This window comes from Salvelinus fontinalis, chromosome 2, assembly GCF_029448725.1.
Source record: "Salvelinus fontinalis isolate EN_2023a chromosome 2, ASM2944872v1, whole genome shotgun sequence".
Taxonomy (NCBI): Eukaryota; Metazoa; Chordata; class Actinopteri; order Salmoniformes; family Salmonidae; genus Salvelinus; species Salvelinus fontinalis.
In genome coordinates this window covers 39195413-39217919 of record NC_074666.1, presented here as the reverse complement: position 1 = coordinate 39217919, position 22507 = coordinate 39195413, and the positions used below count along the sequence as shown (strand labels likewise).

The 22507-nt window shown below is 41.7% G+C and overlaps 1 protein-coding gene across 4 annotated transcripts in view; it reads right to left on the bottom strand.

The window, feature by feature from the left end:
* rabgef1 (RAB guanine nucleotide exchange factor (GEF) 1) overlaps positions 1-21403 on the bottom strand; it is a 40523-nt gene extending 19120 nt beyond the window's left edge. For 2 of the 4 annotated variants that reach the window (XM_055874349.1, XM_055874322.1), the window contains exons 1-3: positions 21319-21383; positions 13384-13586; positions 10425-10637 (exon numbers count right to left, since the gene is read on the bottom strand). In XM_055874349.1, coding sequence (XP_055730324.1) covers positions 10425-10603 — 179 coding nt within the window. In that variant the 5' untranslated portion in view covers positions 10604-10637; positions 13384-13586; positions 21319-21383. Of the gene's footprint in view, positions 1-10424; positions 10638-13383; positions 13587-21250; positions 21274-21318 lie in introns of those variants that run through there. The other 2 variants (XM_055874330.1, XM_055874339.1) reach the window with 2 other exon arrangements.
* Positions 21404-22507: the final 1104 nt, after the last annotated feature.

Sequence of the window (22507 nt, the reverse complement as noted above, 5' to 3'; positions counted from 1 at the left end):
AAACACAGTTGACAGTGAGAGGACATTTCTTTTTTTGCTGAGTTTATTTTCTACATTGTAGAATAATATTGAAGACATCAAAACTATAAAATAACAAATATGGAATCATGTAGTAACCAAAAAAGTGTTAAACAAATCTGCGCTTCTATAGATGGGTCGAAGTTGGAAGACTGGTTTGCCCAGCAGAGATCGCCCTTGTCCTTTGAAGAATATTTCTGGTCGTAGTGTTGTAGGGCCGATACTTTGTACCCTGTCGTTCTTATTAGGAGATTGTCTGTCCTTTCCTAGGCCACGTACGTTTACAGCTGCAGCTGATAACTTGAATTCTACGATGTATCACTTCTTTAGTGAATAAGAGTTCAAAGTTCAAACCATTTTGCCATAATCAGCTTGCCGTGAATTCTGGCTGGTCTAGTAGAAATTCATCTTTTCAGCGTGGTGATCGTCACCTCCATGTTGAAATTAGCACTTTTTTTTGACACCAGTCCTCACATCGTCGGGAACTAAGTTTGACTTCCGTCAACAGGCTTGGGGTATTGGGGGAGAGAAGGGTGTGTTTCATAGTTCTCAACCAATGTCTGTTCACTTTGGCATGGCCACTGAGTGAGCATAGTTTACTTATGCAAACAATTATCTCATTTAGAAGCTAAAATTACATGTAATCTTTTCACAAATAATTTCATATTTAAACATTTAAATTGCACAACAATTCCATGTGAATCTGTTCAGTGGTGCTGAACAGCAATCTTCAAGTCCTTCCACAGATTTTAAATAAGATTCAAGTCTGGGCTTTGGCTGGGCCACTCAAGGACTTACACATTCTTGTTCTGAAGTCATTCCAGTGTCTCTTTGGCTGTATGCTTGGGGTTATTGTCCTGTTGGAACGTAAATCTTCCCCCCAGTCTAAGGTCGTTGCACTCTGAAGCAGGTTCTCATCAAGGATTAGCCTATATTTTGCCCCATTCATTGTTTCCTCTATCCTTACCAGTCTCCCAGTTCATGCCTCTGAAAAGCATCCCCATAGCATGATGCTGCCACAACCATGCTTCCGGGTAGGGATGGTGTTAGAAGGGTGATGAGCTGTACCTCCAGACGTAGTGCTTTGCATTCAGGCCAAAGAGTTGTATGTCTCACCAGACTACCAGATATTTTGCCTTATGATCGCAGTGTCTTTCACAATGCCTATTTGCAAACTCCAGGAGTGCTGTCATGTGACTTTTTCTCAGCAGTGGCTTCCATCTGGCCAATCTCCCATAAAGCCCAGATTGGTGACGTGCTGTAGAGGCCATTGTACTTCTGGAAGGTTGTCCCATCTTAGCCAAGGAACTCTGTAGTTGTGTCAGAGTGGTCATTGGGTTCCTGGTCACCCCCTTGACCAAGGTCCTTCTTGCCCAGTTGGACAGCCAGCTCTAGGCAGAGTCTGGGTAGCTCCATATTTCTTCACTTTCTCAATTATGGAGACCACTGTGCCCTTGGAAACTTTCAACACTCTAGAATTTTCTTTAGACCCTTCCCCAGATATATGCCTCATCATAATTCTATCTCGGACAGTTCCTTGGACCTCATGGTGTAGTTTCTGCTCTGACATGAACTGTCAACTGTGAGACCTTATGACAGGTGTGTTTCTTTTAAAATCACGTCCAAACAATTTAATTGGATTCAAATCAAGTTATAATGAAATCTCAAGAATGATCAAAGAAAATTGGATGCACCTGAGCTCAATTTGGAGTGTCATAGGAAAGGGGTGTAAATAATATATTTTCAATAAATTTGCAAATATTTCTAAAAACATGGTTTTCACTGTCATTATGGGGTATTGTGTTCAGATGGGTGCGAAAAAAATCTATTTAATAAAATATTGATTTCAGGCTGTAACACAACAAATGTGGAATAAATCAAGGGGTATGAATACTTTGCGAAGGCACTGTAGTTGCATGCAATGCTTTATCATAAAACTGAAAGAATACACTTTTCATTTTCAAGGATAGATTACATTCATCACAGTTAGTGCATCTAGTTCAGAAGGTGAAAATTGTACACTATGTGTTGCTGTATGTGTCGAACTGCTTTGCTTTATCTTGCACAGGTCGCAGTTGTAAATGAGAACTTGTTCTCAACTAGCCAACCTGGTTAAATTAAGGTGAAATAAAAAATACAGTGCATTTGGAAAGTATTGACCCCTTGACGTTTTACCATTTTGTTACAGCCTTATTCTAAAATGGATTAAATACAAATTGTTCAATCTACACACAATACCCCATACTGACAAAGCGAAACAGGTTTTTAGAAACTGTTGCAAATTTATAGAAAACTTAAAACTGAAAAACCTTATGTAAATAAGTATTCAGATCCTTTCCTAGGAGACTGAAAATTGAGCTCAGGTGCATCCTATTTCCATTGATTATCCTTGAGGTGTTTCTACAACTTGGAGTTCACCTGTGGTAAATTAAATTGATTGGACATGATTTGTTTGGAAAGGCACACACCTGTCTATATAAGGTCCCACAGCCGACAATGCATGTCAGAGCAAAAACCATGCCATGAGGTCGAAGGAATTGTCCGTAGAGCTCCGAGACAGGATTGTGTCGAGGTACAGATCTGGGAAACGGTACCAAAAAAATGGGAGAACCTTCCAGAAGGACAACCATCTCTGCAGCACTCCACCAATCAGGCCTTTATGGTAGAGTGGCCAGATGGAAGCCACTCCTCAGTAACAGGCACATGACAGCCTGCCTGGAGTTTTCCAAGTGTCACTTAAACAACTCTGACCATGAGAAACAAGATTCTATGGTCTGATGAAACCAAGATTAAACTCTCGGGCCTGAATGCCAAGCGTCACGTCAGGAAGAAACCTGGCATCATCCCTACGGTGAAGCATGGTGGTGGCAGCATCATGTTATGGGGATGTTTTTCAGCGGCAGGGACTGGGAGACTAGTCAGGATCGAGGGAAAGATGAACAGAGCACAGAGAGATCCTTGATGAAAACCTGCTCCAGAGCGCTCAGGAGCTCAGTTCATCAAATTTCTGCCCTGCAACTGTAAATGCTTTTATTGTGAAGTGGAAACATCTAGGAGCAACAACGGCTCAGCCGCAAAGTGGCATGCCACACAAGCTCACAGAACGGGACTGCTGAGTAATGAAGCACGTAAAAAAAAAAAAAAAAGTAGCGTTTTTTTTGGCCTGTCCTCAGTTGCAACATTCACTACCGAGTTCCAAACTGCCTCTGGAAGCAACGTCAGCTTCATGAAATGGATTTCCACGGCCGAACAGCTAAACACAAGTTTAAGATCACCATGTGCAATGCCAAGTGTTGGCTAGAGTGGTGTAAAGCTCGCCGCCATTGGACTCTGGAGCAGTGGAAACGCGTTCCCTGGCGTGATGAATCGCGGTCACCATCTGGCAGACGAATCTGGGTTTGACGGATGCCAAGAGAACGCTACCTGCCCCAATGCATAGTGCCAACTGTAAAGTTAGGTGGAAGAGGAATAATGGTCTGGGGCTGTTTTTCATGGTTCGGGCTAGCCCCCTTAGTTCCAGTGAAGGGAAATCTTAACGCTACAGCATACAATGACATTCTAGACGATTCTGCGCTTCCAACTTTGTGGCAAAAGTTTGGGGAAGGCCCTTTCCTGTTTCAGCATGGCAATGCTCCCATGCACAAAGTGAGGCCCATACAGAAATTGTTTGTAGAGATCGGTGTGGAAGAACTTGACTGGCCTGCACAGTGCCCTGACCTCAACTCCATCGAACACCTTTGGAATGAACTGCAACGCCAACTGTGAGCCAGATCTAATCGCCCAACATCAGTGCCCGACCTCACTAATGCTTGTGGCAAGTCCCCGCAGCAATGTTCCAACATCTGGTGGAAAGCCTTCCCAGAAGAGTGGAGGCTGTTATAGCAGCAAAACCAATTCCATATTAATGCCCATGATTTTGGAATGAGATGTTTTACGAGCAGGTGCCCACATACATTTGGTCATGTAGTGTGTCTAATGATCTTGCAAATGTATGCAAATTATCAACAACCAATGCTCCAAATCGTGCAAGGTGGAGATTTAATCTCACTCTATAAATTTGTTTGGAATTCTGATCAATTCAGGTCTGATTTACATGAATTTATCCTCAACAAAGAGTCTGTGACCAAGTCTCGACTAAAAAAATAAATAACCAAACTGTTGTCCACTTTATCCTTACTAACTAGTCAACAAGCAGAACAGTTTCTCCGCCGAAGAGAGAATTATTAAATCGGAGTTAAATTCCTTACTCAGAATAAGAGCAGAATTTTGAATTCATAGAGTCAGACAAACTGATTATCTGGACTTTAAATAGACCTAGCTTCCTCTTAGTGAGTAAATTACGGAATAATGATAGTCTTGCTGACATTCTTTCCATTCAGGCTGACGATGTTCTCTTGCATGATTCACCATCAATTTATATTTAGAAAAATTATACAGTTCTGAAGTACAAAATACCTCAGACAGCAAGAGACCCTTTTTTGAGGGCTTGAATCTACTGCAAAACTCTCCTCTGATGATGCACTCTCTTTAGATGCACCTATAAAACACTCAATGAACTGCACAATGCATTGAAAGACATGAACCGAGGTAAATCCCCTGGATGGGATGGCATCCCACCTGAATTTTATTTAACCTTTTGGTTTGAACTTGGTCCAATATTAGAGATGTTACGAATATCTATTCAGATGGGCTTTTTCAATAGAGACGTTAATAATGCAATTATCTCTCTGTTACATAAAAAAGGTAAAGACCTAACTCTCTTTTCAAGTCATAGGCCTCTCTCCCTCATTAACAGTAACATGAAATTGTATGCCAAGGTTCTAGCCAAACGTCTTGAAACCATTTTACCCAAACTAGTTCAACCTGATCAAATGGGCCTCGTCAAACATAGACTGGCGTCAGACAATCGGAGATGTCTCCTACATATTACATATTACACCTAATATACCGCCCTCCTGTGCATTCCTGCCAATTGATGCGGAAAAGGCCTTTGACCGTATCGCATGGTTCTACCTCTGGTATACTATGCGTTAGGTTCTAATTATCAGAGTAAGAAATTGACGGACACTATGAAAGCTCCAACCAAGTTTATTCGCCCAAAGGATCGAGCAGCTGAATTTAGACAATGACATATTTCCACCAGTGGTAGTACATATACCCCAATATGGGTGATGTCCTCCTTCTCTCTAAACATTACATCTCTATTGCTAGGCAGGAAATTAAGTGACACGGGCAATAAACTGTTCCTTCTCCCTTGAGGTGACCTGACCTCGACCCCTTTCCTCACTAATCCACCACTCCATCCTTATCAGTGCCTGCCACGTGATTATCTGTCCTTCACTCAGTACATTCACATCATCTTTCCTTCACTCAGTACAGGGTTGCTGCCCCTATCGTCGCCAAGCCTGTCTCTCCTTTCTGGGGAGGTTCCCATTGCTTGAAAGGCATCCACGGTTCATCCTTTATTTAAAAGGGGGAGATCAAGCTGATCTAATTGTTATAGGCCTATTTCTATTTTGCCCTGTTCACCAAAAGTGTTGGAAAAACTTGTCAATAATCAACTGACTGGCTTTCTTGATGTCTATAGTATTCTCTCTGGTATGCAATCTGGTTTCCGCTCAGGTTATGGATATGTCACTGCAACCTTAAAGGTCCTCAATGATGTCACCATTGCCCTTGATTCTGAGCAATGTTGTGCTGCTATTTCTATTGACTTGGCCAAAGCTTTTGATATGGTAGACCATTCCATTCTTATAGGCCGGCTAAGGAGTATTGGTGTCTGAGGGTTCTTTGGCCTGGTTTGCTAACTACCTCTCTCAAAGAGTGCAGTGTATACAGTCAGAAAATCTGCTGTCTCAGTCACTGCCTGTCACCAAGGGAGTAAAACAAGGCTCAATCCTAGGCACCATGCGCTTCTCAATTTACATCAACAACATAGCTCAGGCAGTAGGAAGCTCTCTCATCCATTTATATGCAGATGATACAGTCCTTATACTCAGCTGGCACCTCCCCAGATTTTGTGTAAAATGCTCTACAACAAAGCTTTCTTAGTGTCCAACAAGCTTTCTCTACCCTTAACCTTGCTCTGAACACCTCCAAAACAAAGGTCATGTGGTTTGGTAAGAAGAATGCACCCTCTCCCCACAGGTGTGATTACTACTGAGGGTTTAGAGCTTGAGGTAGTAATCACCTCATACAAGTACTTGGGAGCATGGCCAGATGGTACACTGTCCTTCTCTCAGCACATATCAAAGCTGCAGGCGAAAGTTAAATCTAGACTGGGTTACCTCTATCGTAATCGCTCCTCTTTCACCCCAGCTGCCAAACTAATTGATTCAGATGACCATTCTACCCATGCTAGATTACGGAGACATAATTTATAGATCGGCAGGTAAGGGTGCTCTCGAGCGGCTAGATGTTCTTTACCACTCGGCCATCAGATTTGCCACCAGTGCTTATAGGACACGTGACTGCACTCTATACTCCTCTGTAAACTGGTCATCTCTGTATACCTGTCGCAAGACCCACTGGTTGATGCTTATTTATAAAACCCTCTTAGGCCTCACTCCCCCCTATCTGAGATATCTACTGCAGCCCTCATCATCCCATACAACACCCATTCTGCCAGTCACATTCTGTTAAAGGTCCCGAAAGCACACACATCCTTGGGTCGCTTGTCTTTTCAGTTCGCTGCAGCTAACGACTGGAACGAGCTGCAACAAACACCTCAAACTGGACAGTTTTATCTCCATCTCTTCATTCAAAGACTCAATCATGGACCCTCTTACTGACAGTTGTGGCTGCTTTGTGTGATGTATTGTTGTCTCTACCTTCGTGCCCGTTGTGCTGATGTCTGTGCCATGTTTTGTGCTGCTACCATGTTGTGTTGCTACCATGCTGTGTTGTCATGTGTTGCTGCCTTGCTGTTGTTGTCGTCTTAGGTCTCTATGTAGCGTTGTCTCTTGTCATGATGTGTGTTTAGTTCTATATTTTATTTTTAATCCCAGTCCCCGCAGGACTTTTGTCTTTTGGTAGGTCGTCATTGTAAATAAGAATTTGTTCTTAACCGACTTGCCTAGTTAAATCAAACATTCCAAGCTTAACTGCATCCACCATATACATTCCTCCTACAGATAACCATTAATTTCTGGTGTAGACCCTAGACTATGGCACTCCTCATGTCTCTATTATAACTGATGATTAACAACATTTAAGGTTTAGAAATCCAAACCCATCATATGGATTTGGCTAATTGTTTATAACTATGTTAAAAATAATTGACAGTACCCCCTATGCGATGGTCTTCACGGGTATCCAATGCTCCTCACAGTTAGCCATCTAACGGGGAACTCGTCAAGGCTGTCCAGCCTCCTATTTGCCCTATCATTGGAGCCATTAGTGTGGGAAAACATTTCTCCCGGGGCCTCCCGAATGGCGCAGTGGTCTAAGGCACTGCATCGCAGTGCTAGCTGTGCCACTAGAGATCCTGGTTCGAGTCCAGGCTCTGTCGCAGCAGGCCGCAACCGGGACATCCATGGGGCGGCGCACAATTGGCCCAGCGTCGTCAGGGTTAGCGAAGGGTTTTGCCGGCAGAGATGTTCTTGTCTTATCGCGCACTAGCGGCGGGCCGGGCGGCAATGCACGCGGACACGGTCACAATTTTCTTCCTCCGACACATTGGTGTGGCTGGCTTCCGGGTTAAGCAGGAATTGTGTCAAGAACCAGTGCGGCTTGGCTGGGTTGAGTTTCGGAGGACACACGGCTCTCGACCTTCGCCTCTCCCGAGTCTGTACAGGAGTTGCAGCGATGGGACAAGACTAACTACCAATTTGATACCACGAAATTGAAAAAAATACAAAATAAATTCCCTCTAGATAAAAATTGTTTCGAAGAACTACAAACCAGTCACAACTGCAATTACAGCAGACGGTTTAATCTAACCTTCATCAGGTCGAATTTCGATAGTCAGAATGAATGTCTTGCCTAGACTACATTTCTTTGCTAGCATGTTTCCTTTGCCCACGCCATTCGGGTACTAGGAAAATATATAATTTTATATGGAAAGGGAAACATCCCAGAATTAAAATGACTATACTCCAGCAACCCAAAGGTTTTGGGGGTCTAGATTTACCCGACTTCAAGTTATATGCTTTGTCTCTCGTGCTCCGCCCACTTAAGAAATGGTTTGATCAAAATACAAGGCCGTAATCAGTTTGGACCAATCAGCCCCCACTCAATACAGACCTGGCAACAAATTGAAAAACTTGGTAATTGGGAAGTGCAATGGCATACCCAAACACCAATATTTAGAAATAACTCCCTATCTTTGGGAGGGAAAACCTATCATGGTCTGAAAAGGTATTCATAAACTTTCTGACATAATGAATATCCCAAAGTCTTCCCGAAATTTGAAATCATCAACTAATACACTACAAATGAATTGACATATTTTATTTGACTCCACAGAAATGCTGCCAATTTAAACTTGCTCCTATTCCAACTTGTTTGTTGTGTTCTCTAATAAATATTGGAATTTATGTGGGATGATGTGGGACTACCCCAGTTTGACAGGTCTCTATCGAGCATAGTTGGTGTTCCCATTCCCCATCTCCCCAATATATTATTGGTGAATGATGACTCTTCACTGACTCTCACAGTACCACACAAACGAGTATGGTTGTCTGAACTGACTGCAGCAAAAAGGATGTTAGTGACCAGATGGAAGCCTCCACATAAGCTCAGCATGTGGCTACAAAACGTCCTTGACGTTCTTTCACTAGAGTTCTCCATAGCTCGTGTGAATAGCGCCAAAGAAACATTTGATACATTCAATAGAGCAGTTGAAAAAGTAAAAAGCTTATTATGAGTTAAAATGTAATCATATTTGAATATCTGTATCAAATATCGATGTATGCAGGTTGATTCTATTCATGTGTGCCTTGGTCCCACAAAATAAAAGATGAGTTACCCATGATGTTGTTTCATACATATAGATGCGTCCACAACATGAGCTCGCATTGTTACAGCCTGAATTTAAAATGGATTAAAATGTAGATTTATGGTCACTGGCATACACACAATACCCCATAATGTCAAAGTGGAATTATGTTTTTAGAATTTACCTTTGTGTCCTGAATACAAAGCGGTATGTTTGGGGCAAAACCAATACATCATTAAGTCCCACTTCATATTTTCAAGCATGATGGTGGCTGCATCATGTTACGGGTAAGCTTGTCATCGGCAAGGACTAAGGAGTTTTTTTAGGATAAAAATAAACAGAATAGAGCAAAGCACAGGCAAAATCCTAAAGGAAATCCTGGTTTAGTCTGCTTTCCAACAGACACTGGGAGATGCATTCACCTTTCAGCAGGACAATAACCAAAAACTCAAGGCCAAATCTACACTCTTGTTGCTTACCAAGAAGACGGTGAATGTTCCTGAGTGGCCAAGTTGCAGTTTACTTTAATCTGCTTGAAAATCTATGGCAAGACCTGAAAATGGCTGTCTAGCCATGATCCCCAACACCTTGACAGAGGTTGAAGAATTTTGAAAATAAATGGGCAAATATGCACAATTAAGGTGTGCAAACTAAGCTCTTTTTTATATATTTAACTAGACAAGTCAGTTAAGAACAAATTCATATTTACAATGACGGTCTACCCCGGCCAAACCTGGACGACGCTGGGCCATTTGTGCGCCTCCCTATGGGACTCCCAATCACAGCCGGATGCGATGCAGCCTGGATTCGAACCAGGTACTGCAGTGACACCTCTTGCACTGAGATGCAGTGCCTTAGACCGCTGTGCCACTCGGGAGCACCTTCCGCTCTGAGACTCACAGATCTAATCACTGCCAAAGGTGTGTCTAACATGTATTGACTCAGGGGAGTGAATTCTTATTTAATCAAGGTATATTAGTTTTATTTTTCATTCATCTTTAAACAAAATTATAACTTTTCTTCCACTGACAATAGATTGTGTGTAGATCTTTGACCAAAAATTTACAAATCAATTTTAATCCCACTTTATAACACAATAAATGTTAAGAAATCCAAGTGGGTGAATACTTATAAGCACATATCCTCTGCTACAGTAGAATACCATGTGGATAAGACAAACCAGCTTGACTGTTAACTCTGCTGGCCAGTGACCTGGGGTTGAATGTTGACATTCCAACATAGTGAGGCATCCCACATGAAACTTTGTGATGTAAAAGTATCTACCCTGCCACTGAGGAAGGAATGCACCACAGCACTAACAACACATCGCAATTGATTAGAACATTTCACAAGTGGGCCTACATTTAATCCTGCGTCATCCCACCAACTATCTATGGACCCTCCATCATCACACCCCACCCCAAGTTTGAGACCCATTGATCCAGGACTAGGAGTGTTCCTTCCTTACTTCTCAGCTAGGGCCCAGTCCTCCTGGATCTGCTTCTGCCGGGCCCGCTGGTACTCCTCCCGCCAGCACTTGGAGCACAGGCCCTGCCAGGCTGCGTTGCCATAGTAACCGCAGCCCTTGTTGCAGTGCAGCTCTGACTGGTCCACGTGGATCCCGCGGCGCTCCTTCCGCTGACTCATCTAGCTGCCTGGCTGGAGGGACCTTAAGAGCTGGCTGGTGGGGAAAGATGAAATTTTTAGTGTTGTTCACACACACCAATGAAAATGAGGAAGACATTGAGACCATCTGGCACATTGAGCTAGGTCTATAGTCATCTTTTTATTTTATTTATCTTACACCTTTACCACCTTCTCTAACTAAGGCTTGCATGGCCACAGTTTTGACAAGCAATCAGTCAATGCAGTTTTGGCTAGAATTTAGGTTTTTACACACTTCTTCAAGTCCATGGGCTTTTCCCCATTTAACTCAACATACCATGACAAGATGAATCACCCCCCACAAACCCCTGATGTTCCAGCAGGAAGGAGGCACGGACACAAGCCAATCCAGCCCAGAAACACTGAGAACATTCAGACCTAAGACCTGCTCTCCAATCAAACAAGCTCCATTCCTGGATGAAAAGATTAAATAAAAATCAACCCCATGCCTTATGGATAGGGTTGCACATTTTGGGGAATATTCAGTGGAAACTTTCCGTGGGAATATATGGGAATTAACGGGAATAAATGCAAATGTGCATTAATACCATTTAGAAGAATGGAGATGTTTTTTTGAATTGGATATATTTACCATATCATATGGAGGCAGAAACATAAACCTTTTACCTTATCATAAGTAGACATAATTGCAAATGATTAAATCCTTCCAATAGAAATAAAAAAACAATTCAGTTACGAATTGAACTTTAATCAAATGAGTTGACTCTTCACACGGGATGATTTCACTGAACAACAAAAGGGAATATTGAATAATCCCCAATGATCCATCGCATCTCCCAAAAAACGTTTTCAACATACATCTGTAAAATGACAGTCTAGAAACTAAAGCTTTGGTTGTCTTCCTCTCAGGCGTCCATATCTTTTCCCCGGACCTCAATGTCCACCTCTTGAACATCAGACTGAGGCCTCATCTTCACTGTCACTTTCCAACCTTGTTGAGGATGGCTCATTGTCAGGCTCAAAAAGCCTCAAATTTGCCCAGATGGCACCAATGTGTCAACCCTTGTATTGGTCAGCCTGTTGCGTGCGCGTTCCCAAACAAGGACCAGTTGCGCTCTGAGGGGGCTGATGTTGGTGGGATTTGGAGGATGGTGGAGGCAACAGGGGAAAGAGCCTCAGATTCACAAAGTCCCTTCCACCAGGTGGCTGATGAGATATGTTGGCACGACTGCCATATTGCATCTCCATTCCAAAGCCCTTGCTTGGAAGTGTACTTCGGCAGACTGCTAAGAACCTTGCCATCATCCAGGCCAAGGTGGCGAGATACTGTAGTGATGACACCATAAGCCTTGTTGATCTCTGCACCAGACGGGATGCTCTTGCCAGCATACTTGGGGTCCAACATGTACGCTGCGGCGTGTATGGGCTTTAGGCAGAAGTCTTCACGCTTTTTGATGCATTTCAGAACTGCAGTTTCCTTTGCTTGGAGCAACAGTGACGTGGGCAGGGCAGTACAGATTTCTTCTCTTACATCTGCAAGCAGAGTCTGAACATCAGACAGGATGGCATTGTCTCCCTCAATCTGTGCAATGGCTACTGCTATAGGTTTCAGGAGTGTCAGGCTGCCTACCACTCTCTTCCAAAATACATCATCCAATAGGATCCTCTTGATGGGGCTGTCCATATCGGCAGACTGATATGGCCATTTCTTGGGGAGACTCCTTCCCCTCCAGGAGACTGTCAAACATGATGACAACACCACCCCAACGGGTGTTGCTGGGCAGCTTCAATGTGGTGCTCTTATTCTTCTCACTTTGTTTGGCGAGGTAGATTGCTGCTATAACGTGATGACACTCCACATACCTAACCATTTCCTTGGCTCTCTTGTAGAGTGTATCCATTGTTTTCAGTGCCACGATGTCCTTGAGGAGCAGATTCAATGCACGAGCAGCACAGCCAATGGGTGTGATGTGAGGGTAGGACTCCTCCACTTTAGACCAAGCAGCCTTCATGTTCGCAGTATTTTCTGTCACCAGTGCAAATACCTTCTGTGGTCCAAGGTCATTGATGACTGACTTCAGCTCATCTGCAATGTAGAGACCGGTGTGTTTATTTATTTATTTACCGTTATTTTACCAGGTAAGTTGACTGAGAACACGTTCTCATTTGCAGCAACGACCTGGGGAATAGTTACAGGGGAGAGGAGGGGGATGAATGAGCCAATTGTAAACTGGGGATTATTAGGTGACCATGATGGTTTGAGGGCCAGATTGGGAATTTAGCCAGGACACCGGGGTTAACACCCCTACTCTTACGATAAGTGCCATGGGATCTTTAATGACCTCAGAGAGTCAGGACACCCGTTTAACGTCCCATCCGAAAGACAGCACCTGTCTATTGTCCCTTGTGTCTGTGCTCTTGTAGAATACTGGTTGAGGGGTGGAGATGTAGTTAATTATTCCTTGCCCACAAACATTCGACCACCCATCAGAGATGATTGCAATACAGTCTGCTTTCTCCATGATTTGCTTGACCTGCACTTGAACTCTGCATCCAGCAAATGAGTAGATAAAGCATGTCTGGTTGGAGGAGTGCATGCTGGGCGAAGAACATTCAGAAATCTCTTCCAATACACATTGCCTGTGAGCATCAGAGGTGAACCAGTTCCATTCACAACTCGAGCAAGACATCCATCAGCATCTCTGACTATGTTCGTCCATTGAGTAAAAAAAAAAACCTTCTGATTCCAGGAGGACCATGAGCTGTTGCTATCACTAATGTGTCTGATTCATAATTTTCACCTCGAATAGAAGTAGAGGGACTTTTGTCAGAGGTTGATTGTTGTGAGCACTGAGGGAACTTTATGCACTTGGCCAGATGATTCTGCATTTTTGTTGCATTCTTCACATATGATTTGGCACAGTATTTGCAAATGTACACAGCTTTTCCTTCTACATTAGCTGCAGTGAAATGTCTCCATACAGATAGTGCCCGTGGCATTTTCCTGTAAAGATTAGACAAAAATTAGTTAAAATATATATCATTCCATGTACAGATAAATAGTTAGGCATAGATTAAATAACTCCTTCATAAGATAAATAGGGATGCACGATATATCGGTGAACATATTGGAATCGGACGATATTAGCTAAAAATGCCATCATCGGTATCGGCCGGATGTCTAATTTAACACCGATGTTAAACACCGATGTCAAAGCTGCCGTGCATACCTATATAACGTAGGTACATGACGTCCCATGAAATTTTGCGCTACATGTGCTTCACAGCATTCCTAACCTAGCCCACAATGTCTGCTGTGTGGATCGAGCAGTCAACAAGTCAAGCAGTCATTTGAAAGAGTAAGAAGATTTCAGCAAGACAACTCAAAGGCAAAATCCATTAAAACCAAGATAATGGAAATTATTGCTCTTAACAACCAACCGTTCACTGTTGTGGGTTATGTTGGCTTTCGTCGACTGGTCGAGCACCGGTACACACTACTAAGTGAGCTATCTTTCAGATGTTGCTCTACCGGAGTTACACAGTAATAGCGTGGAACGCCATTTGGGTCTTTGCGTGTCAAAAATGATACAGTAGCACTGTCAAAGCTGTACAAAAAAGTCTGTAAACAAGCCAACACCGGCCACAAACGAGGTGTAATAAAGCATCATTTGTTTAACTGCAACTTCTGGGGTAGCTAGCTTTAACTTGGTACCTAGCTAGCACTAAATACAACCAGCCTGAAAATAATGACCAGTAAAAACTGCAGTCATTTTTATTATTCTTAGCAATGATTTAGGAATCCTTGTGAGTAAGTATTAGCTAGGTTGCCACTTGTTGTTCACCTATTGAAATTGAACTTCAGTTCATGAAAATTAATAGCTAGCCAGCTACTAAACCATGTTGCCCAAAGCTAACGTTATAAGCAGCCAGCTAGCTTCATCTGGCTAGTGAGACTCGACCACACCAGGTTGTGTTGTGAAGCTAGCCACAATAAGGATTAGGCACAATAGTGGACTTTGCGGTTTGCCTTCAAAATAAAAGTATGTCATTGACAGTGATGCAAATGAATACAAATAGTAGAATTATGCCATACTTTTATTTTGAAGGCCAACCGCAAAGTCTACTATTGTGGCTAATCCTTATTGTGGCTAGCTTCACATAGTTTGGTCCGACCACCATTAATCAAATAAGAACCATCTTGTAAATTAGGGTTATTTTATAGACGATTACAACTAGCTATATAGTTACTGAAACAGATGTCGGTTTGCTATGTTTTTGGGGAAGAACATTGTTTGTATCCATGAGCTAGCTCGCTTTTTTTTAATAACCCGCACTGTAGGTGCGCAAGACGTTACCAGCATCATAGCATACGTATCGATTAATCGTTGTGACATATGAAATACGAGTGATAGTGTAATCAATGTGTAATAACCAAAATATATGAACGTGTTTAATGAACACGTTAAATTATTATGTGACATGCAATCATATTCAGATCCTGATTGGTCAACAAGCTTATTTGACACGTCAAAGAGTGTTATTTAACAAGCATCTTTTTTGACACGCAAAAACCCAAACGGCGTCCCATAGAAATCCTGGTTGAGAATTTAACGACTGAAGAAATTAACAACGAAACAACACAGCAAGTAACAGAAATAGTTTTTGATTATGTTTTACTGGTAATGGGGACATACGTAAATGCCAACCTAATAATTTTTGGGCCAGTGTGGTGTGTGTGTAACCTTTATTTAACTAGGCAAGTCAGTTAAGAACAAATTCTTAAATTTACAATGATGGCCTACCCCGGCCAAACCTGGACGATGCTGGGCCAATTGTGTGCCGCTCTATGAGACTCCCAATCACAGCCGGATGTGATAGAGCCTGGATACGAGCCAGGGACTGTAGAGACGCCTCTTGCACTGAGATGCAGTGCCTTAAACCGCTGCATCTGTGTGTGTTAACTATTTAACTGTACTACAACACTGCTTAAAAGAACGGCAAAATTTTAAATATCGGTTATCGGTATCATCTTTTTTTGGCAAGGAAAATATCGGTATCGGCCAAAAATGTCATATCGGTGCATCACTAAAGACAAATGTTTTAAATTGAAACATGTATGGAAACAGGTGAATTAACACTCAGTTAGCAGGCTCAAGCAAGCTAAACCCCACATGGTAGCAAAAACTAACTGGCAGAAATTGTTAACAAGTTAGAAATGATTTAAACACACTTTGCTGTAGGCTACTATTTACTAGTTAATATAAAATATATTCACCCCACCTACTGTTGTAATCAAAACTTCCCAGAAAGTATGTAGTCCTTGGCTCAGACAGTGTAGTAGTGTGGGCTCAATAGCATCTCATTAGTGTGCAAGATCTTGAGAATCAGCTGTATATGTGATGGAAGAATGCACTGTGCATGCAGAGGGTTGCAATTCTATTGAATTGCGGATAGTTTAAAACCTGATGAGGATAGAGGGCGCTATTTACACTTTGGGGGAAAAACGTGCCCAATTTAAACGGCCTCGTACTCTATTCTTGCTCGTACAATATGCATATTATTATTACTATTGGATAGAAAACACTCTCTAGTTTCTAAAACCGTTTGAATTTTGTCTGTGAGTAAAACAGAACTCATTTGGCAGCACACTTTCTGACCAGGAAGTGGAAAGTCTGAAAATTATGCTCTGTTCAAGGGCCTGCCTATAAATGGGCATGATACGTATGAGTATACATGCACGTCATACATCTTCCCCTAGATGTCAAGAGGAAGTGAGAGAAGAAATGAAGTGTTTATCTTGGTCTGAGGTGGAATATATCCTCTTGGCACGACGAGTCATCCATTTCCTGTTTTCTGGAGAGCGCGCAGATGGACCTGGAATTGCCTTCTGAAAAGCCGTCGTTATAGGCGACTACTATCTCCGGCTTTGATTTTATTTGATACATGTCACAATATCATCGTAAAGTATGTTTTTTCAATATAGTTTTATTCGATTTTTGAAATTTATTCGGGACGTTAGGCGTGTTGCGTTGTGTGCCTTTGTTCAGAAAGGAGAGCTTCGGGCCACTTGGCCAGTGTGCTTGCTAATTCAAGAGGGAAAAACAATGTTCTAAATCCAAACAACGACTGTTCTGGACAAAGGACCCCTTGTCCAACATTCTGATGGAAGATCACCAAAAGTAAGAAACATTTTATGATGCTATTTCATATATCTGTCGAACTGTATACTAGTAGTTTTGCGCCCAGGTTTTGGCCCCTCTCGCTATAACATAAGCCTTATGTCGTAATGAAGATATTTTTAGAATTCTAACACTGCGATTGCATTAAGAACTAATGGATCTATCATTTCCTATACAACATGTATTTTTTTGTAATGTTTATGAATAGCTATTTGGTCAGAATAGGTGAGAGTCTAACAGAAATATCCGCACATTCTGGGAAAAGGAAGCTACGTTAGCATAATGGATAACCACTGATTTCAGCTCTAAATATGCATATTTTCGAACAAAACATAAGTGTATGTATAACCTGATGTTATAGGACTGTCATCTGAGAAAGGTTTATGAAGGTTAGTGAAAATTAATATATTTTGCTGGTTTATTCGCTAACGCTAACGTGCCTATTGCTATCGCGCCTTGATGAATGAATGCGGTTGTGTGGTAGGCTATTGTAGTAAGCTAATATAATGCTATATTGTGTTTTCGCTGTAAAACACTTAAAAAATCTGAAATATTGGCTGGATTCACAAGATGCTTGTCTTTCATTTGCTGTACACGATGCATTTTTCAGAAATGTTTTATGATGAGTATTTAGGTATTCCACGTTGGTCTCTATAATTACTCTGGCTGCTTCGGTGCTATTTTTGACGGTAGCTATGATGGTAGCTGCAATGTAAAACTGATACCTCAAATATGCACATTTTTCGAACAAAACATAGATTTATTGTGTAACATGTTATAAGACTGTCATCTGATGAAGTTGTTTCTTGGTTAGTTTGGTTGGTTCTTGGTTAGTTAGGTTGGCTTTGTGCATGCTACCTGCGCTGTGAAAAATGTCTGTCCTTCTTTGTATTTGGTGGTGAGCTAACATAAATATACGTGCTGTTTTCGCTGTAAAACATTTAAAAAATCGGACATGTTGGCTGGATTCACAAGATGTGTACCTTTCATTTGCTGTATTGGACTTGTTAATGTGTGAAAGTTAAATATTTCTAAAAAATATATTTTGAATTTCGCGCTCTGCCTTTTCAGTGGAATGTGGGAGGAGTTCCGCTGGCGGAACGCCTGGGCCAGACAGGTTAACCAAAACATTCCATAAGAGAAAGTTTCCAACCCTTTGCAACCCTACTTATGGAGGAACAAGGTGACTTGTTACAGGGGGGGCATATCCAGTACTGCCCAGTATAATATGCACATACAGCAATAGAGTGACTTGTAGGTAACAGGACCCATCACTACACAGCAGAAAGCAGACATAGCATCAATATTTCAGTGTGATGCTGCTGACACTGCTGTGTGAGCTCAGAGAACACAATGTGGTCAGGAACAAGGATAGGGACTAGGCTAAAGAGAATGCAGCCTTAAACCAACAGTTCACGTGAATGTTTCCAACCCCATATACACCGTGGACAACAAGACTCACTGTGTGGTCAACTGTACACATATTATAGTGGAAGGAGACATGGAGGTGCTTCCCAAGCTCACTGCATTGGGATTCTAAAAGTATGCTAAACTGTGCTGAGCGTAACCTACATCTCTGTAGCCTTAGCTGATTGTTGTAAAAACAGAGGTTAGGGTTGGGCATCAGCTTAGCTCTACCACTGCAAACACATAAGGTTTAGGTGGGGGTTGTTCCACCTCAAAAAACACAAGAAAGAGGATTGCCAGCCATCATCTCAGATTGTTTCTGTTGTTATAAAACAGATGAAATTAGCATTCTGAAATTATTTTGTTGAAATAGAATATGAAAAATTAAGCTAATTGATTGCACCCAAAATTGGCCATTTTCATTTATGGGATTAATTTAATATTCAATAAATATACATGTGACTTGGACTAACATTTTTCTAACAATGAATTAGACATGAGGAATCCAACGAAATGGTCAAAAGCCATCCACGGACCCCCACATCAATCCCACCCCAACAACGAGTATATAGTATCAGATCTCTATGTCTGACAAGTATTTTGGAGCCTGGGCTTTAAGTATTGTTTCTTCACATATGTAATGTATGCCCAGCGTATTCAGTGATGTCCCCCCCCCCCCCATTCCGAGAAACTAAACTCAGCAAAAAATGAAACGTCCTCTCACCATCAACTGCGTTTATTTTCAGCAAACTTAACATGTGTAAATATTTGTATGAACATAATTCAACAACTGAGACATAAACTGAACAAGTTCCACAGACATGTGAAATGGAATAATGTGTCCCTGAACAAAGGGGGATTCAAAATCAAAAGTAACAGTCAGTATCTGGTGTGGCCATCAGCTGCATTAAGTACTGAGGTGCATCTCCTCCTCATGGAGTGCACCAGATCTGCCAGTTCTTGCTGTGAGATGTTACCATACTCTTCCACCAAGGCACCTGCAAGTTCCCGGACATGTCAGTGAAGAGCACTTTTTGCCAGTCCTGTCTGGTCCAGTGACGGTTGGTTTGTGCCCAAAGGCGACGTTGTTGCCGGTGATGTCTGTTGAGGACCTGCCTTACAACAGGCCTACAAGCCCTCAGCCCAGCCTTTCTCAGCCTATTATCGGACAGTCTGAGCACTGATGGAGGGATTGTGCTTTCCTGGTGTAAGTCGGGCAGTTGTTGTTGCCATCCTGAACCTGTCCCGCAGGTGTGATGTTTGGATGAACCGATCCTGTGCAGGTGTTGTTACACGTGGTCTACCACTGCGAGGACAATCAGCTGTCCGTCTTGTCTCCCTGTAGCGCTGTCTTACACAGTACAGACATTGCAATTTATTGCCCTGGCCACATCTGCAGTCCTCATGCCTCCTTGCAGCATGACTAAGGCACGTTCACGCAGATGAGCAGGGACCCTGGCCATCTTTCTTTTGGTGTTTTTCAGAGTCAGTAGAAAGGCCTCTTTAGTGTCCTAAATTTTCATAACTGTGACTAATTGCCTACCGTCTGTAAGCTGTTAGTGTCTTAACGACCGTTCCACAGGTGCATGTTCATTAATTGTTTATGGTTCATTGAACAAGCATGGGAAACAGTGTTTAAGCCCTTTACAATGAAGATCTGTGAAGTTATTTGGATTTTTACAAATCATCTTTGAAAGATAGGGTCCTGAAAAAGGAACAATTATTTTTTTGCTGAATTTGGTAATTTATGTTCCATCCTACATCCTGATATTACCAGGTTCGGACCACTAGATGGTGGTGTTCCAGGTGTTATTAAGGACCCAAATTAACAAAGAAATACATTACATAGGATGAAGAAGCAATACTCCCAGCCCCAGCTCCATACTTTTTGTCAGACATAGAGAACTGGTACTGTATAGTTATTGTTGGGGTGGGTTTGCCGTGCGGGGAGGGGTCTGTGGTTGGCTTTTTACCATTTCCTCCGGTCTTACTCATTGTTCAAAAAAAGTTTGGTCAAATTGGATGTTAGGCACTATATTTATTGGGTATTTTATGAATTCTGTAAATAATAATGTATGTAATCAATTAGCTTAATTTCTCTGAGAACAAATTATATTTCAACAAAATAATGTTGCAAGAATGTTAATCGAATCTGTTTCTAACTACAGAAATGATTTTAGAACAATCAGATGGTGGGTGTCATGGATTGCTGAACTGACATGGAACGACCCATGGGGACAATGGGCCTATATTTGAGATGGTTTACTTGCTATTGTTAATTACCAGAAAGCTTTCCTGACTAAAACTATATGGATTGACTTTGAATGAAATAATACATCTCACTGCAATGCCATCAATGTACCTCACCAACCAAATAGAATATCCCTTTAAAAGCTGTGTGTCATGTGCAGTTTGTGTGTAGCCTGTCTACAGTGTGCAGATTATGTACATCCGGTTGTGGCTCCTGAATATTGATTTTGTAATTTAACTCCAGTCACTGGAAATTTCCCCAGAAGAAATTGAGGTAGGCCAGTTTGTCCTTCAAAACAAAGAAACCATTCACCTGCAGGCTGCAGCTTGAGGACTATGAGTGTGTATGTGCACTCAAAACAAGACTGTCAGTATATAGGTTAAATCCTGGTTGAGCCCCCCTCAAGCAGGTGGAGGACACCTCACCTGTATATGACAGATTGGCTTAGCTAGTAGTTACATCAACATAGCATAGGTTATTTAGCTGACGTTATCATGTATGACGCCTGCAACAACCAAAAATACACAAGATAAGCCGGAGACGGGGGTGCGTGTAACGTTACAGGTTACAACAAACATAAATAGGGTTTCGGCATAAAGCGTTAGATTTTGTCAAACAACGTGCCAACAACCCATTGATAACAATAAACAGCTAGCTGGCTAGGAAACTAACCACCGTGCTACTGTAGATATGTATAACTAAAAATATGTCTAACAGACCTAACTACCTTATCCAGGCTTGTTCTATATGTGTTAGCATGCTAACTAACAGTATATTAGCTTTATGTCTAGCTAGCTAGCAAGCTAAAGTTAGCAAATGCGTACTTACATGTTGGCTGTTGCAAACATGCCTTAGATAACTGGTCAAGAACTAACTTTACAAGGCTTAATTCTCACCTTTTTCAGAGGACGAGACACCTTCTTCAGTAGCCACTGACTGTGCGGCTGGGATCAGCGTCTCGTCAGCAACACTAAAAAGTACTTCAGGGTCACGTAATTTCGAAAATTCTCAAAATAAAAGTCCAACGTGTAATAGTAGAAAAGTGTAATTAACCTGTATTTATTCATGATATATTTAAAAATTGTCTAAACATGAACTATGATTCATATTTGTTCATATTTAAGTAACATTAAATGTGGGTTTTAAAACATGTTTCAAGGTCAAATAAATGCCCCATGTGCAATACACAAAATACTTATAGATAGAAAACTATTATAGGTGCCAAAGTAAAAGTGGGGTTAGGATAACTCACTAGGGTCTGTAGAATCTATATATGATCATTTTTTAATGCCCAGCAACACTTTTTACTCCACCCACTCCATTCACTGCAATTCAATACACTGTAGGCCTATAGGTGATTAGTTACTTCAAAGACACAATGTAAACACTGATTGACTGCCATACCTGTTAACAACCTAGATTAATCTAATGATTAGCCAGTTACGCTTTTCACACATTTAATCAGCCCAAGGCCAGCCTTGACCTGTGCCAAAACATGCATTTGGCCTGACAAATAACTTCAAACGACTTAAAATGGAGCCATTAGACACTACCGTACAAATATTGCACTGTAAATGCAAACCCATCGATCGTGTCCATAAAACCAGGGTCCAGTATAATTACTAGAATCCCTAGAAAACAAAATAGCCAATCCCCTCTTCAAGCCTCTTTCTTTAAGTAGCAGATGAGGTCCACCAAGGCCAGAACAGCAAAACTCGGTAACAGCACCTACTCGTAGGCTGTGAGGTCGGCGAACTCATGTCTAAATCATACTTCTGTACTGTCACTTTAACTCTGCTGACTGACTCATTTAGGAATATATCTAAATGCCAAAACAATGAATTAACTATATTAGCTTTCTATTTAGTTTACTGTGTGAAATAAAACGCAATTCCGCAGACTTGCACTCTTGTCTTGCCCTAGCAGGTGTTAGGTGAAAAGCTAACTGCTTCAAAGAAACAATGGAAACATTAAGACTGACATAGCTACATGTAAATTACCTACATTATAGTATTATGAGCAGGATGCAGACATTTAAATCAGTCCAAAGCCCGCATTAGGTGCCAAAACATTTGCGTTTTGGCT